Source organism: Nilaparvata lugens, unplaced genomic scaffold, assembly GCF_014356525.2.
Source record: "Nilaparvata lugens isolate BPH unplaced genomic scaffold, ASM1435652v1 scaffold6545, whole genome shotgun sequence".
Lineage (NCBI taxonomy): Eukaryota > Metazoa > Arthropoda > Insecta > Hemiptera > Delphacidae > Nilaparvata > Nilaparvata lugens.
The window spans coordinates 1-17207 of record NW_024092296.1 but is presented as its reverse complement, the minus strand read 5'-3'; the positions used below and the strand labels follow the sequence as shown (position 1 = coordinate 17207).

At 34.6% G+C, this 17207-nt stretch overlaps 1 protein-coding gene across 1 annotated transcript; it reads right to left on the bottom strand.

Moving 5' to 3' along the window:
• Nucleotides 1–4369: 4369 nt before the first annotated feature.
• Nucleotides 4370–12705, bottom strand: LOC120356355. The gene is made up of 4 exons (XM_039445278.1): nucleotides 12643–12705; nucleotides 11319–11423; nucleotides 6276–6431; nucleotides 4370–4598 (listed from the first exon to the last, which is right to left on the bottom strand). The coding sequence occupies exons 1-4, from the start codon at nucleotides 12664–12666 to the stop codon at nucleotides 4548–4550; spliced, it is 336 nt and encodes a 111-aa protein (XP_039301212.1). The 5' UTR covers nucleotides 12667–12705; the 3' UTR covers nucleotides 4370–4547.
• Nucleotides 12706–17207: the final 4502 nt, after the last annotated feature.

Below are 17207 nucleotides of genomic sequence, written 5' to 3'. Positions count from 1 at the left end.
TATAAAAGTATAAGTTCAACCTGTCCCATAATTGAACATAATCTTTTAGGTTATGTAGACAAATTGAAATCTACCCAATCTGAGATTCTCTCCCTGTCGTGGTCGACGACCGCATTTACGCACAAACGAAAACCCAGCTTCAAGGTAGACGCACATAGATCGTCATCACGGACGGCACGCATCGGACGGATCGATTATTATTGCATTGTTTTTATGCATTGTTTTCAATTATCCATCGGATACGGATAGGTATCGCACTCCAATTGAAAACAATGCATCAAATCTAATCATCCGATCGGTCCGATGCGTGCCGTCCGTCCGATGACGATCTGTGTGCGCCTACCTTTAGAGTGTAAGAACGAAACAGTATGAGAGACCACGGTATTTAGATGAAAACGGTAGGGGCCACAAAATGTGTGCGCAGTGGCCAGCCAGCTAGATTGCGTCATCGCCACCAACCAAGGTTTTTAACACCTATCGGCAATTTATGAAACGTATTTTTGTTAAAAACAGATGATTGGATATAAAATGACGTCAGCTACACCGGAAATTTAGCACAAACATGCGCGTGACACCTACCGTCTTCTTCTATATACCGTGTGAGAGACTACCAGCGTCACATAGCTTCACGGAAAACAACTACTAGGACTATCGGCCTGAGTTAACATTGAAATTTGAAACATAAACGCCCTATACCATGAGATATCTTCTTGGGCTATATTCTCTCTTTGAACATATTCACAAGCAATCGAATTCCTTCTATTGCCAGGATGCTAACGGACAGTAAACGAATCAAGTAAATCATCCATATTATATCAATGCATTCTATCTATGAGTTTTTTTTCAATTGAATTTTTCCAGTTTAGTATCTTCATAGAGAAACAATAGCGTAAGTAGATATCCCATGGTATAGGGAATTTATGTCGCAACTTTTGCTGTTATCTCAAGTCGATTATTGTCAGTTTTTACTGTTTTGTTGGGGTGAGAGTGTATGAACATCACAATTTGAGACACTACCAGCGTCCACAGCTGCATGGGGAAAAACTACGTGAACTATCGCTTGAGATAACGTAAAAGTTGCGACATAAACGTCCTATACCATGGGATATCTACTAATGCTATTGTTTCTCTATTTATCTTATTCACAAGAAATCAAATTATCTTCTATTGTCAGGGTGCTAACGTATCTAAGTATCTTCCCTAGATCAAGCATACTATATCAATGTATCTTATCTATATGTTTTATATTTGTTGTATTAATAAATTAGTTCAATCTCAAAGATGTAGTGAATTTTTCCAGTATCATATTGATTTATTATCTATTTTTTTATCCATTTGTTTATTCATTTATTTATTTCATTGACAATTACAAATCATTGGTTTATTGGTTTATTATACTGTCATGGATAGTGACAAGCACCATATGGACAATAGTCATACAATGAAGAGAAAACAACATATTGACACAAAACACAACAATTCTGTACATAATAAAACAATCTCGTACATCATAACACAAATAACAAAACAACAAATAACCTATATCTAAGACCATACAACATTTATAACTAATGCAACGTATTCAATGGTCGAAGATACTTCGCCACTCATAAAAACATTTCTCTAATAGCCAACATTTTAGATTAGTCTTGAAAGAGTTTAGGGTTTGGGCAGCTTTAATATTCTGTGGTAAACAGTTGAATTGATATATATATCATGATTATAATATATAATATGATTGGGTGAAGACAACAGGCATAGCCCAAAACTGTCTTCTCCCAAATTTTTACAAATAAAAGTTTCAAAAAAGAATGAGTTTAAGATTCCACTTTTCACTTCAAAAAATATTCACAAGCAATCAAATTTTCTCCTAGGTACTTTAAGATTCAATTCAAAATGTCAGCTCGGTAGAATTTTTCACCGTCAATTTTTGTATTTTTAAATTCAATCCTTGCCATCCATTTACAGATTAATTAACTATAGTGAGGTCCAAGTCATAATGGCAGTATTTGATTAGCATTGGTGTTGCTATCCTTGTCTATCATTTGACGAAGCAGATAGCTCTATCCTTTTCTAGCTCCACTACGTTGCCAGATCACAATGTAGGCTAGGGCCACACGAGCGCACATAGTGCGTCCGTTGCAACTTACTTTTTGCGGCCGTCGCCAGACACCACACGAGCGTTGAGTGTGGTGCGTCAACGTCAGTTGGCTTTACGCAATTGAACCAGACGAAGCAATAATTTTTGCATGTCTCGACGTGCGTTGTAGCATTTCTGCGCAGTTCAAAAATCACCGTCCGTTACGACTTCCGTTACTTGGTACGCACGTACCTCGTGTGTTGTCACCAATTCACTTCTATGTATTTCTAAAACGGACGTCGAAAAGTAAGTTGCAACGGACGCATTTTGTGCGCTCGTGTGGCCCTAGCCTTAGAAATATAATTAATTAACAGAATATTTTATTGAATGAAAAAGACTAAGAAATTGTCAAAAAACCACTGATTCATTGATAATTAGAAGACCGGTTTCGGTTATTACACCATTGTCATCTCTGATAACAGACATAAGTTTATCAGAGATTGACAATGGTGTAATAACCGAACCGGTCTTTCTAATTATCAATGAATCAGTGTTTTTTTGACAATTTCTTAGTCTTTTTCATTCAATATGAATAATTACCACAATATCAACTTCTCACTACACAAAAAGAGAATATTTTATCTTAGTTTTGAAAATTCAGTATTCAATCATTGAATTTTTTTGCGGAATTAAATATAATTCGTTGTTGGTCATCCATCTTGTTTTCACTATTATTATTACTATCAATTACATAAAACTTTAAAGTGAAAAAACGCTCTCATTCTTTGATGTGGCGACATTTGCTTAATAAAATATAATTGATTATTTTAAACGTAAATGAACAGTAAATATCAAATCAATAAACCTATCATTGTTGGTTATCCATCTTCTTTTCACAGGAATTATTACTAATGTATTCTTATATAACTTTAAATTGAAAAAACACTCACATTCTTTGATGTGGCAACGTCCGTTTCGTGCTGGTATCGCACATTTTCAAGCCAGACAGAAACTGCATGTTGGCTGTTTGGCTTGAGAATGTGCAACACCAGCACGAAACTGACGTCGCCACATCAAAGAATGTGAGTGTTTTTCACTTTAAAGTTTTATGAAATACGATAGTAATAAAATTATAATTGGCTATTTTAAACAAGAATAAACAGTTAATATTATATCAGATATATCAGCTATCCTCTATAGAAGGCAGTGGCAAGGCAGAGAATTGGCAACGCTTTTCTCCTTTGTCATTATAACGTGGGCCTCATTGTAGCTTGATTAACTAGTTGATTTCAAACTTCCCGCCTTGATTCAATTCACGCCACAGTTCTCTCAGTTGACTTCAAACTGGCCGCATTAGTTGAACGTGAAGCGTTGGTGCTATTTTTATGAGAAATGCTGCGAAAGTGATTGTCACTCAAGATGTTTTCCCTCTTGTAAATCTTTGTAGTCGCACGTCGCAGTAGTCTTCGGTGTCGTCCGATGAGCGATCAGGGAAAAAGTAGTCCACTGAGCGATCCATTGTCCAGAATATCACAATAAAGATAGGTAGACGCTATGAATGGGAGGACTTGGGTGTCATTAATCATCAGGGACAGTGACGGAGAAAGGCCACAAGCGTAAGTGTATACTCGCAATACGATGATGAATATATTGATGATCATCATTGAATCAGTACCTACCACCTCACATGAAAAGGAATCATTTGTTCAAGATTATTGTATCCCATGAACAACATATTTACAAAACTGTTGAAAAATTCAATTTGGGTATTATTACTGGTGACAGTAAAAACATACGATTCGGGTCTTATCAATTTAACAAAATGAAAAAAATCACAAATGACAAAGTGGTATCACATAAAGAGTGATTCCAAGCCTCCAGCACAAATGGACAATAGTGGCATCCACTAGACTTGGCATTTAGTGGCGGCTACTAAAATTTCGTCTTTTGTGCGAAGTGGTTTGAACGCTGCTAATGTCCCTGTGTAATGGCTCTTTGTCTCTTCTGGCGGCTAAAAAGTGAACGCGACTATTGTCTCTGTGTGTAGGGGGCTTGTGGGACACTATTGTCCCTGTGTGTAGGGATTTCGAGGACCACTATTTTCCCTGTGTGTAGGGAGCTCGAGGACCACTAATGTCCCTGTGTGTAGGGAGCTCGAGGACCACTATTGTCCCTGTGTGTGGGGGGTTCGAGGGCCTTTATTGTCCCTGTGTGCAGGGCTTGAGGATTAAAACAAAGTAAGATTAAAATCACTGATATTATAGTTTCTTCAAATTTCGTTTATTAATATTTACATAGTGAACTATACTATATTCGGTTTCATAATATTAACTATAGATTAATTATAAAGTTTCTTCAAATTTCGTTTATTAATATTTACAAAGTAAACTACACTATATTTAGTTTCATAATATAAACTATAGATTACTTTTCAACCATTGAAACAAATATTTCAACCATTAGCTATTCAGTTTGTATTGTTTAGGAAGCTGAAGTAGGAGTAGGCAGCCTGTAGTAACTGTAAAAAACAATATAATTCAATTACATAAAAAAAAATACATAAAATTAAGCATAAATTTGTATAAAAATAATTGGAACAGTAGGGGTTGTACTGAAAGAACAGAACTAGTATATAACAAGTCCACATTGGACAAACAAGATGAATCAATTAATAATACCTTAGAGAAAAGATAGAATATAAAATTATATTCTTAATTATTTTAAACGAAAATCCAAATTGAATGCTGTATTCCACCCCGAAGACTTCTGCTACTGTAAATATTGACAACAGGGGAAACAGTTAGCTGGAAATTCGACCATATTTCATGGTGTTGTGTATCAAGTTGAGATGATACTATATCATATTGTGTTGATACTGTATCAGTGTTGGTGATACTGTATCATATTGTGTTGATACTGTATCATGTGTGGTGATACTGTATCATATTGTGTTGATACTGTATCATGTGTGGTGATACTGTATCATTTATGGTGATACCATAAAGAAAAGATAGCATAAGATGAGATTATATTATATCGTATAGGGCGTTTATGTTGCAAATTTCATTGTTAACTCAAGCCGATAGTCCTAGTAGTTCTTTTTCGTGAAGCTATGTGACGCTGGTAGTCTCTCATACTGTGCCGTTTTTACAGTCTCACCCCAACAAAACATTAATAATGACAGTCAACATTAATCGGCTTTAGTCAACAAAAAACCGGCTTGAAATTTGGAAAATAATCGGCCTATACCATGGAATATCTGCTAATGTTTTTTTTCTTTATGATAATACAGATCTAAATCTATGAATATAATCTACAACATAGATTAAAATAAATAATCGGCCTATACCTTGGAATATCTCCTAATGTTTTTTTCTTTATGAAATACAGATCTAATCTATGAATATAATCTAATACAAGTGCGGCTTGTAAATTAGTAATTATTTTAAGTACCATGCGAGGTTTTTTCAATGAATTCAAAAATTCGACTGAGTCATTGTCAATTTTGTAGAACCGTTCCATAATTGAATAAAAACACAAATATGTTGTTAAGTAAGTTTCCAGTCAACTCGAAAATGTGACCGGTGTGGTCACGAAACCATGGTCGTGTACCGATAAAACTGTGTAGAATTCGCAACATATTGTGATTTTATTCAATGAATTCAGTTCTGCTTGGCCAAAAAAAAGAATACCAATGGTTTTCATAGAGTATTTCCATTTTGCCAATGTGTGAATCACACTTCCATAAAAACTAACCGTATTCAATTTAATGAAGAACATTAACATTCTGCCTATCACTTTTTGTTATTAGAAAAAGCGACAAGCAGTCAGATATTTTACAATAAATGATTTAATCTCTCACTGTGACAACGAGATCTTTCAGCAGGTCAGTCATCTTCTTGACAACCAAGAAGATGGCGGACCTGCCGAAAGATCTCGTTGTCACAGTGAGTGATTTATTCATTTATTGTAAAATATCTGACTGCTAGTCGTTTTTTAATAACAAAAAGTGATTCAATAATAAGCAGTTCGTGATGGGAAACAACAATGAAGAATTCTGTCTATGTTTTGTACTGTTTCATAAGATCTAATCGTGTTCAATTTAAAACAATCATTACCATCTTGTTAATGTGTGTGAACACCCTCATAACAACCAATGGTGATCTTTTCTTAATATTATTTAAGAAATACTCACACTGCTGACGTTACTCCTGTTAGTTTTGAAAATTCCGTAGAAATTAATTTCGAAATCCTGTGTGTTTCTCATCATCATGATCAGAAGCGCTTTCTGTACCCAGATTGGTTTGTCCATCCAGGAACATTCGTAGATTGCCTTTCTCGTTTTTTCACCCTGCAATATATAATTTATTAACACTTTAACCGAAACACCGGTCTGTGAGACCAGAGGCAAAATTATTTTTTCTATAGTGGCAAAATTGTGAATCAAAAATTGCTACCCGCTCTAATACCTTCTCCCCCACTATTCCTCAACATTCTCCAACAATGCTCGTCAGTCCCCAACTCACGGTTATCAAGTAAACATCAATCTATTGAGAACGTACCGGTCTCAGCTACCGGATCTTTCGGATGTTTATTTTTTACCGGCCTAGAATACCGGATGTTTCGACTAACAGATATTTTGAGCATTCAATTTTTTTCTTATGTTTATCTCACCATTATTTCGGTATTTTATTGACATATTTTATCTGAAAAACTAATTTTTGCAATTTAGAAAACGTTGGTTTAGGAAAATTGATGACAATGGACGAGTTATCAACCATACAAGCCCCAGCCTTTAGAACTTGTATCAATAGGATGCTTCACAATGAAGTGTCAAAATAAAAATTCGCTTGACGAAATAGATGATTCCGACCACTATAGTTATTTATGAACTTTTCTTGCTAATAAAATAACTGGAGGCTGAAAACGTTTGCTCAAACAAGGTTCTTGATAGCAATGAAAAACATTATTATTTTCAATGATTACCTTTCAGTTTTGCTATGAAGCCTATATTGATAAAATATTTCTCCATGATTATTGTTCTGAGTAGTAACTGATAGTATACCTTACATGGATTTTTGTATTGTGTGTTTTCTTACATCCAACATTACATATCAATGTTATTACATATCAATGTTTCCAATTTTTATTCTATTCTTCCATCACTTAATTTGCAACTGAAATATACATTATACTTTACTATAATTGGAATTTACCAATGAAAAATATTTAAATTCATATTTAGTAGAAAATATATCAAATATAACACTTTAAGCAAGACCCGGTCTTTGAGACCGGATGTTACGGTTTAGGTCAGTTCTGACTATGTTTCGGTTATTACTCGATAACAGTGACGTATCCAGGGGGGGGGATATGGGGATGTACCCCTCCGAAATGGAACCTGGATTTTTTGTGGCTGGATCAGCCCCAAAAATTAGCATCTAATGTCATATTTTTGTTATATTGTACTATGTAAGTCGAGAAATATAATTTAAGGGGTGAGAGAATAGCACTGCAATAGCAATTATAATATTGAGCTATTTTCTTATAGACAGTGAGTGTCTAGTGCATAGTGACTAGATAGCAGGGGTTAGAGAAACTACAATAGCACTCAAACTAGTTCTCTTTTTACTATCTATTATTATGAAGAAATTCAATGTAGCTTATATTGTTCTAGTTGGTCATAGTTTTATTCATTTCCATGCATATCCTTAAACAAAGTTCCAGCAGTTTCTGCTAGAGAGAACCCCCGAAAATTTCACAGTTATGATGAACGGGCGTAGTTTCTACCGTGGACAGGAGGGAAAAAAATAGTTGGAAAAAAATTTTTTATCCCCCCCCCCCAAAGAAACAATGTAAGTTTGAACACTCAAGTAAAAATCATGTGAATTTGAAAAAAATGGTTAATCAAGTTAAAACTAAACCTATAAAGTTGGTTAATAATAATAATAATAATATTCGAGTGACCTGGCTGGCTCAGGTCTGGTGTCAGAGTTTTCAGGTCGCAACTGATCGATTTAGTTGTAAGTTAATAGTTAAAAGTTAATTTAGTTGGTTGAAATAGTGCTTTATTGGAGCCAAAATTTAAGCATTCTATCTTGTTATCTAATAATGAGTAGGCCTTCTACAAAATCACTTTTTGTTAACAATTGAATGACTAATAAAATTCTACTCCATTCCATTCTATTTGCTATTTAATCAAAAACCCTATGACATTTCCAAGGGAAAATCGAAATAAATAATAATAATAATATCGAGTGACCTGGCTGGCTCAGGTCTGGTGTCAGAGTTTTCAGGTCGCAACTGATCAATTTCAGGGCCTCTGACATGACCTAACGACTACTTTTTAGGCAGCCGGGACCGACGGCTTAACGTGTCCATCCGATACACGGGAGTGGCCCGAGATAAATATCTTACCCGGGCCGGGATTTGAACCCGGGCCTCTGAATCACAAAGCCAGCATCTGATCCACTCGGCTACGGCCACTCCTAAATAATAAGTGCAAAATAATATTATTATTTCGATAATACTTATTATCAAAATAATAAGTGGTCTACTGATCACAAAAAAACTTGAATGGAATGTTTGTTTTCAAGTGAAAATTGCGTAAAATCGCACCAAATTGAACGTATATTTTCAAAATTTTTCGGGGGAGGACCCCCGGACCCCCCTTTGGTGGGAGGACCCCTCTACACCCCCCGTGTCACCTCAAAGTTTAGGTGCTTCCTACTCCTTGACTACTTTACTCCCTACTACTCCCTAAGACTACTTGGGGAGTCCGATCTCACTAGGCATCAAACCTGCATCCATGTAGAAACCAATCTGAAAAAACAAACCAATTCAAACTCCAATGTACCCGAATTTCTTTTCTGGATACGCCACTGCTCGATAATATTGATAGCTATTTGTGCAACGTGCAACAAGTGTAGAAACATCATCTTTGTCAATCTTAGAATTTGACCGTATGAGAGACGTAGGTTATTGGATTTGTTTAATAAACATTTTCATCTCTTTCATTCTTTTCTAATTAGTTCCTATCTTTCCACCTAATCACAATTGAATATTCTTCACGATTCAATGGTCATAATCTTTCATCTACTATGAACTAGCAGGTAACCCATGCTCCGCAAGGGTCTAATAAAAAACTTGACAAATTGATAACTTGACCTACTAAAATCTTAATGAATTCAAAATAGGCCTATAACCATCCTCGGTAAATTAAGAATCTACATGCAGAATTTTAAGTTAATCAGTCCAGTAGTTCAGACGTGATGATGCGTCATTCATGAATTTCCTATCCCGTACATCAAGGAGCAGGTATTCAAGGGTCTAATTAAAAATTTGAGAAACTGAAAACTTGACCTACTAAAATCTTGATGAATTCAAAATAGGCTTATAACCATCCTCGGTAAATAAGGATTAAGAATCTATATATGCAAAAATCAAGTTAATCAGTCCAGTAGTTCAGACGTGATGATGCGTCATTCATGAATTTCCTATCCCGTACATCAAGGAGCAGGTAATCGGGGGTCTAATTAAAAATTTGACAAACTGAAAACTTGACCTACTAAAATCTTGATGAATTCAAAATAGGCCTATAACCATCCTCGGTAAATTAAGATTAAGAATCTTATGCAAAAATCAAGTTAATCAGTCCAGTAGTTCAGACGTGATGATGCGTCATTCATTAATTTCCTACCCCGTACATGTATATGCCTATTCTTTTCTTTATTATATCATAGATAGATGACATGTTATTAATCATATCTCTATCATACTATTATAAATAGGCTACTCAAATAGTTATGTGTACATCTTAAGTGAAAAGTGCTGTTTTTTCTCCTTGAGGGAAAAGTTTGAAGTCCGAGGCGAAGCCGAGGGAAACAATTTTCCTGAGGGAGAAAAAACATTTTTCCTCCACCTACTGTCAAAAGTACTTACTTTACTCCCTGAAACATGATACTAAAGTGTCACTTTTTCGCTCTCGGTACTAAAAAACATAAAAACTCCCTAGGGAGTAAAAGTGACTCCATTTAAATAACATGGGAAGCATCTCTATTTTAAAAAACGTACTTTTGGAATAGGTCAGAAGGTCTAAGCTCAGATGAGGAAGCATATAGAGTAGTCATTAAACCAACTAATATTCAATACCTCAACCAGACATTTGATCGATATATAAAATTTATGTTTGTATGCTGAAATTATTATTACAAACTTCATATCACTATACTAAAAAAAATGTATATATATTTTTTCCTTTTATTCCATGTTATCCAAAATATCAGCCAACGAATATTACTTATTAACTAATCAAATTTGAAACGGGAACTTCATCATAGCTGTAGTTTTGGCTGTCATTGTTGTTACAACTTTAGCCGACAGATAGTGCTGTCGGAGGAGAACTGTGATTACAAGCCAGCTGTTTCTGTTTACTTTTTAGATTATGTTGTAACACATTGTTTGGTCACATACGTTTTTAAAAATTATTTTATTAGCAGTTTTTATAAAAATGTAGGTGGAGGAAAAATGTTTTTTCTCCCTCAGGAAAATTGTTGCCCTCGGCTTCGCCTCGGGCTTCAAACTTTTCCTTCAGGGAGAAAAAACAGCACTTTTCACTCTAGATATACAAATAACTATTTCACTTGTGATATACAAAACATTTTTCCCATCTGTCGGCAAAAGTTGTAACAACAATGGCCGCCACAACTACAGCTATGATGAGGTTCCTGTTTCAAATTTGATTAGTTAATAAGGAATATTCGTTGACTGGTATTTTGAATAGCATGGAATATAAAAAAATATTTATACATTTTTTTAGTATAGTGATATGAAGTTTGTTATAATTTTAGCATAAAAACATATATTTCATATGTTGATCAAATCTGGTTGAGTTTAGTTGGCTCAATGACTGACTACTCCATATACTTCCTCATCTGAGCTTAGACCTTCTTACCTATTACAGTGTAAGTTTTCAAAATAGAGATGCTTCCCATGTTATTTAAATGGAGTCATTTTTCCTCCCTAGGGAATTTTTTCTGTTTTTTACTAACGAGAGCGAAAAAGTGACACTTTAGTATTATGTTTCAGGGAGTAAAGTAAGTACTTTAGACAGAAGGTGGAGGAAAATCATAATTATTACTCGCTTTACTTTCTGAACACAACATTCTATTACACGTCAACATTTTGAGTAAAAATGAAAAATCTAGTTGAAATTATTTGTTTTCATTTTTCAACTTACCCTGTTCATCAAACGTTGGCCATTCTCTGAATAAACCATACAACCAGCTAACATACTCAATGCTAATAAACCGTATCTGACTTTCAAGTGATGTGATGTCACTCTCTAGAAACATAAAAATAAATGAATAATTGAATAAAATTAATAATTCGATAGCATAATTAAAACTACATGTTATTTAAGCAATCTGTTCATAAATTTATTCATTCATCAATACAATAGTTGCTCTCTCTCTCTCTCTCTCTCTCTCTTTCTCTTTTAGTAGAGAGTTAGTGAGGAGGATATTTTTAATATTCTTTCCGCAGAATGGACATTGATATGTCCAAAGCTTCGCCAGTTTATGTAGATGCATAACAATATAATATCTACATTTATTACAGATTGCTTTTTTCTTATCATATACAGTTCATAATTATTTTCTTAGTCTATATTATGTAAATTCATCTATAATAATTTTGCTGTATTGTAAGCTATTGTAAGCTATTGTATATAAGTGTAAAGCCAGTAATATTGTAATCTACATAAATAATGTACTCAATCAATCTCTCTCTCTCTCTCTCTCTATCTCCTCTTTACTGTGTCCTCCTAGTTAATACGTTCACATTACTCTTAATTTTTAAAGTCCAAAAATAAAGGCATCTATCGTTGTATGTTTGTGATATAATTCCCAGCCTTTTAACATAGTATAGAAATTGTTAAAATATGAAACAAAACAGATATCACACGAAAAATAACTCACTTTAATTTCCTACACATATTTTTTGTGGTATAGTAGACTTTTATCAACAAACTTTGCAACTTCTCACCAAAAACATTCTAAATCCTCTAAATAATCCCTGTGAATGGAAAGTTTTCTTATAAATTCAAGGCCCATATAAATGTAGGCATTAATTCAAAAACTATTGTTCTATGGTGCTAAGAAGCATAATCCATTAACCATCTAATATCATTCAACCAATTAAATCATGGGTTAGGTCATTCAGAGGCCCTGAAATTGATCGGGTGTGACCTGAAAACTCTGACACCAGACCTGAGCCAGCCAGTCACTCGATATTATTATTATAAACAATTAAAATATCCAATTATTGAAAAAACTACTTAAAATTATAAATAAATCAAAGATAATTGTTGAAGACACTTATTTTTAATTTTATGAGTAAATTTTTAAATTAATTTATATTACCTGTGTATTATTATATTATTATTATTATCATTATTATAAACAATTGAATCATTCAATTATTGAAAAAAAACTACTTAAAATTATAATATAAATCAATCTTATTTATTAATAATTTTATGAGTTTAAATAAATTTATATTACCTGTGTACAAATATGGCTAAGCATAGAAGTGAGCACAGACTTGCATTCACATAGAAAAGATGATATCGTCCACCCTCTTCAAACATTGACATTTTCCTGAAAATATTTTTTTTTCATGTTAATTGAAATATTACACTATAAATTGCTGATTAACAGGGATTAAAATTAGTTTAAGTTAGATCTAAGATTGTAATAAATTGTCATATCAGGAGAGAATTATTGATCTGCATCTATACTAGTATCAAAAATCTGGGTCCAAGAGATAGAAATTCTTTAGGAAGGTTAGAAATTGGTCCAATCAAATCAATCTTTATTTGTCCCAAAAACATAATTACAATGACAAAAACGGTTATAATAAAAAAAGTAAAATACAATATAAATGAAAAAAATACCATTAATAGGATTATACATAACTATATTAAAAACGGGAAGTCCCTGCAAGGTTCGAGAACCTGAGCGCAGAGGCCGAGTGTTCAATGCTTAACAGTATAAGAAAATAACAATGGGATATTATTAAGAAATAGGGAAAAGAAAAAGTGAGTGAGGAAGGGAAGAGAAAGAGCAGAGTGAAGGCATAGGGGAAAGTAAAGAATAGTTGAAGATTACATAAAAACCATGAGAAGTCTTTATACTAACTATGAGAAATTACATTGCCAAAATTACATTGTTCGAGATTATCCATGTATGAATTTCAATTAGCAGTTTTCTATTCAATTTACTAGTGATAAAATGGTTAGGAATAACATTGATGAGCTTTGATACCTGATATAAAAATTGTTTTCTACAAATTGATAAAATAGTATCTGTAATTTGAAGGTAATAGATAAGGGACGGAGTTTATATGGTGAAACACGCAGGTTGAAAAGATTCATATGTTTATTTATGTAGATTATTAAATTTTTTATGTAAAGCTGCCTGACAGTTAAAACATCTAGCTCACTAAACAGGTACTCACTTGGATAGAGTCTGGGTTTTCCCAATATAGCTCTTATAATGTGTTTTTGAATTACAAAAAGTTTCTCCAAGTGGTTTGAGTATGTTCCACCACTAACATTCCAAGTGATGTTGTATGTTCTTGTAAAAGTTTTATTACTTTATGTCATGATTTTTATTTGCATCTACCTTAAACTGGCACATGATTATTCAACTGAATTTTTTCATTAGCTAGAACCAAGCCACTAGCTTCCAGTTTTATTTATTCGACACTGCTTGTGTTTTTAACCGCCAATATGTTAACTCACTTGAAAATCATGTGAATGTATAGTTTCATGGTTTATACTCACTTGAAAATGATTTGATGATGAATACCCAGTGTCCTAATTATCTTTTTCAAGTGATCTGCATCCCGCGCTGAAATGTTCTGTCCTTCCGCCTCGTTTTCAAATTTGAAACCACTCAGCTCCTCCAGGGTGATCAGAAACAGTTCGATCTCGGTGAATATACTGTTGTAGGCAAACAATCTTGAGGAATACAGGACGGACACATTATATAGCCGAATATAGATACCAGCACTGTAGCAGGGCAACAACTATGTACAAGTAGCCACTCTCTGTAGTTTTCGTGTAGCTGGCCGGCAGGAGGAAGGAAAACGTGATTGAAGATCATCAAAAGGACGGAATTGTAGATGCACATCAGGATGCCGTGGACACAGTTGAAAGAGTATCCGAAACAGAAGAAGAGGAGAATATTGCTGAGCGCTCTCGAGTTCCTGATCGCTGTCTCCTCCATTTCCCCAACTTTGTTGCGTTTCTTTTCCACCAGGTTTGGGTCCGATTCGGTTTCGAACACTTTGAATTCGGTCTCGATGATTCGCAGGAAAATTTGTAGGCGCCCGTTGACGTAGAACACCTCCATTGTGACCAGAAACACGAACAGGTTGTAGCTGAGGTTGGCGAACAACTCGGGACGTGAGTTGATGTCGTAGGAGTCCCAGTGCAGCACTAGTAGAAGTGCGGTTTGGGTCACGAGTATGTGACTATCAGTGTGATCACTACTTCGACAGCTGTGATCTTGGGGAACGGTGTGAAACGGGATTTGTTCCAGATTGCGGTCTCTCAGAGTTGGTTGTTGAGACTGGTCGTCCTGAAAATTTGAAAAAAATGATAAAATTAGATTGTTTGTAAAAATTCGACTGAGTCACTGACAATATTGTAGAACCGTTCCATCTTCTTCTATATAAATAAAATCGAGCCTCAAATTTTGACATTCAATAACTTTTTTATGTGTACATTGAATTTAATGTTTTTTTTAGTTGTGTTTGTTTAGCTCAGGAGCAGTTTATGGCCTATCAAACTTATGATCCGACTTCAGGACTCTTCCTGCGGTCCTTCAAAGTTACATGTAATTGAATGAAAAAGACTAAGAAATTGTCAAAAAAACCACTGATTTATTGATAATTAGAAAGACCGGTTTCGGTTATTACACCATTGTCATCTCTCTGATAACCCTGATATCCCTGATCAGTTTATCAGAGATTGACAAGGTGTAATAACCGAAACCGGTCTTTCTAATTATCAATAATCAGTGGTTTTTTGACAATTTCTTAGTCGTTTTCATTCAATATGAATAATTACCACAATATCAACTTCTCAACTACACAAAAAGTTTACATGTAATCATTATGGGTGAAGATTTTCTGAGCTGACCACACACAAAATTAGAAAACAGCTGTTATAATCATTGCGTCATCCAACAGCCGTCGGTAGATCTGTCTTTTTATTTTCTTTCTACTAATTCACAAAATTTCAATTCTAATAATAATGCCGTGGTACGAACGACGTCCAAACTTGGCTCTAAATGCTGTAAATTTAGAATATGCACGGGAAAATCAGCAACAAGGAGATATAAAATTCAATTTTCCAGCAAGCTGCATTGAACTATATCCAAAATACAAACTGCTGCACAACTAGCTAAGCACATAGGAAGTCCATATTGAGATATAAATGTAAATATTGATTGTTGAATAATTTTCATAAAAGTATAGTGCATCAGATTAAGCTAAGGCTAAGCACACCTGAGGAGGCGCAGCTTGGTGATACGAAGTGTTGATCTTATGGAGATTGCCTTAACACACCGTTCCACGCCATGCCCGATTCAGTGTGTGTGAGTTCTACCATTCAAACCAATAAGCAAGAAGCACCTGGATGCAAAATGCCGCATCGCGCCTCCTCAGGTGTGCATCCAGCTAAATTTTGTCATGAGATGCATTAACTGTTTGGCGGTACGAAGTTCGCCGGGCCAGCTAGTAATTAAATAAAAACATAAATTCCACACAGTTTTATTTGGTACAGGGACATGACCATGGTTTCGAGTCCACATAGGTCACATTTTCAAGCTGACTTTAAACTGAGCTAAAACTTTTAAACTTTAATTTTGAAAATGTGACACGTGTGGTCACGAATCCATCTTCCTGTACCAAATAAAACAGTGTAGAATTTGACAACATATGTGTGTTTTTATTTAATTCTATTTTTTGTCCTGAAAATTTATGAAATTAGATTTTAGTTTGTTCTTAATATTTGTGAAATTGTTCGTCCTGAAAATGCACATTGATTGAAGAATTGTGAAACATTTACTAAATTCAGATTATTGGCCAAATTCTACTCAAATTAGATTGTTCGTCCTGTAAATGCGAATCAATTATTTTATAAAACATTTGAAAAAAATCAGATTATCAGCTGGAATCTACTCCTATTACTATAGTGCGTGGAGTGATCCGTGGTCTAGTGGATAGAGTGCTTGCGTAGCAACATAGAGATCCCGGGTTCAAACCCTCTCACAACCAAAAGTTTTTTAACCAGATCACTCCCGTGTTATCGGATGGGCACGGTAAACTGTCGGTCCGGGCTGAAGTATGACAGTCGTAAGGCCCATTGACGGCTTAAATTATATATTCAGGCGGTGGGACCTTCCCGCAAGGGACTCTCCACCAACAAAAGCCATACGAATTTACTTTTTTTACTATAGTGCGGTCCACGTTATAATAACAGTGGAGAAAGATATAAGAACAGCGTTGTAGATTCTCTGCCTGCTTTCATAGAGGGTAGCTGATACCGGTATATCTGATGTAATATTAAGGCTCAACTCACACTTACACGACTCAGGTTGAGAAGAGACTCGACTCTAGTCGAGAGTATGTGTTTTCAAATGGTGACGTCGCAGAGACTAGAATCGACTGGTCTGAGTGTCTCACCAAGTGTGAGTTGAGCCTAACCGTTCATTTTTGTTTAAAATGATCAGAATCATATTTTATTTGTCAATTTTATTTTTAGCCAACGAACTAACTTGATCTGTATAAAGCTACGTTTACATCAAATTTGTCAACCAAATATTGTTCACAGGTAGTTTCTGCGAGAATTTGTCAATTTTTTGTAGAAAAATAAGTTGCTGTCGTTCTCAAATGTAGAAAAACAAAATTTGACAATTTTTTGTAGAAGACGAGTTACTGTTCTCAAATGTAGAGAATCAATATTTGACACTAGTATAGTTGAAATTTAAGGTATTTCTTCCTAAGCAGATAAGCTTTCTGTTTTCAAGCAAAAAGTATACTCAACCCAAGGTAAATA

Excerpts from the sequence above, each read along its gene's own strand:
- LOC120356355 (XM_039445278.1), bottom strand. The coding sequence starts at position 12,666 with ATGCTTAGCCATATTTGTACACAG. Across the intron at positions 11,424-12,642 it reads TTAGCCATATTTGTACACAG|AGAGTGACATCACATCACTT; the intron begins GTAATATAAATT and ends TTATGTTTCTAG. Across the intron at positions 6,432-11,318 it reads GCCAACGTTTGATGAACAGG|GGTGAAAAAACGAGAAAGGC; the intron begins GTAAGTTGAAAA and ends TATATATTGCAG.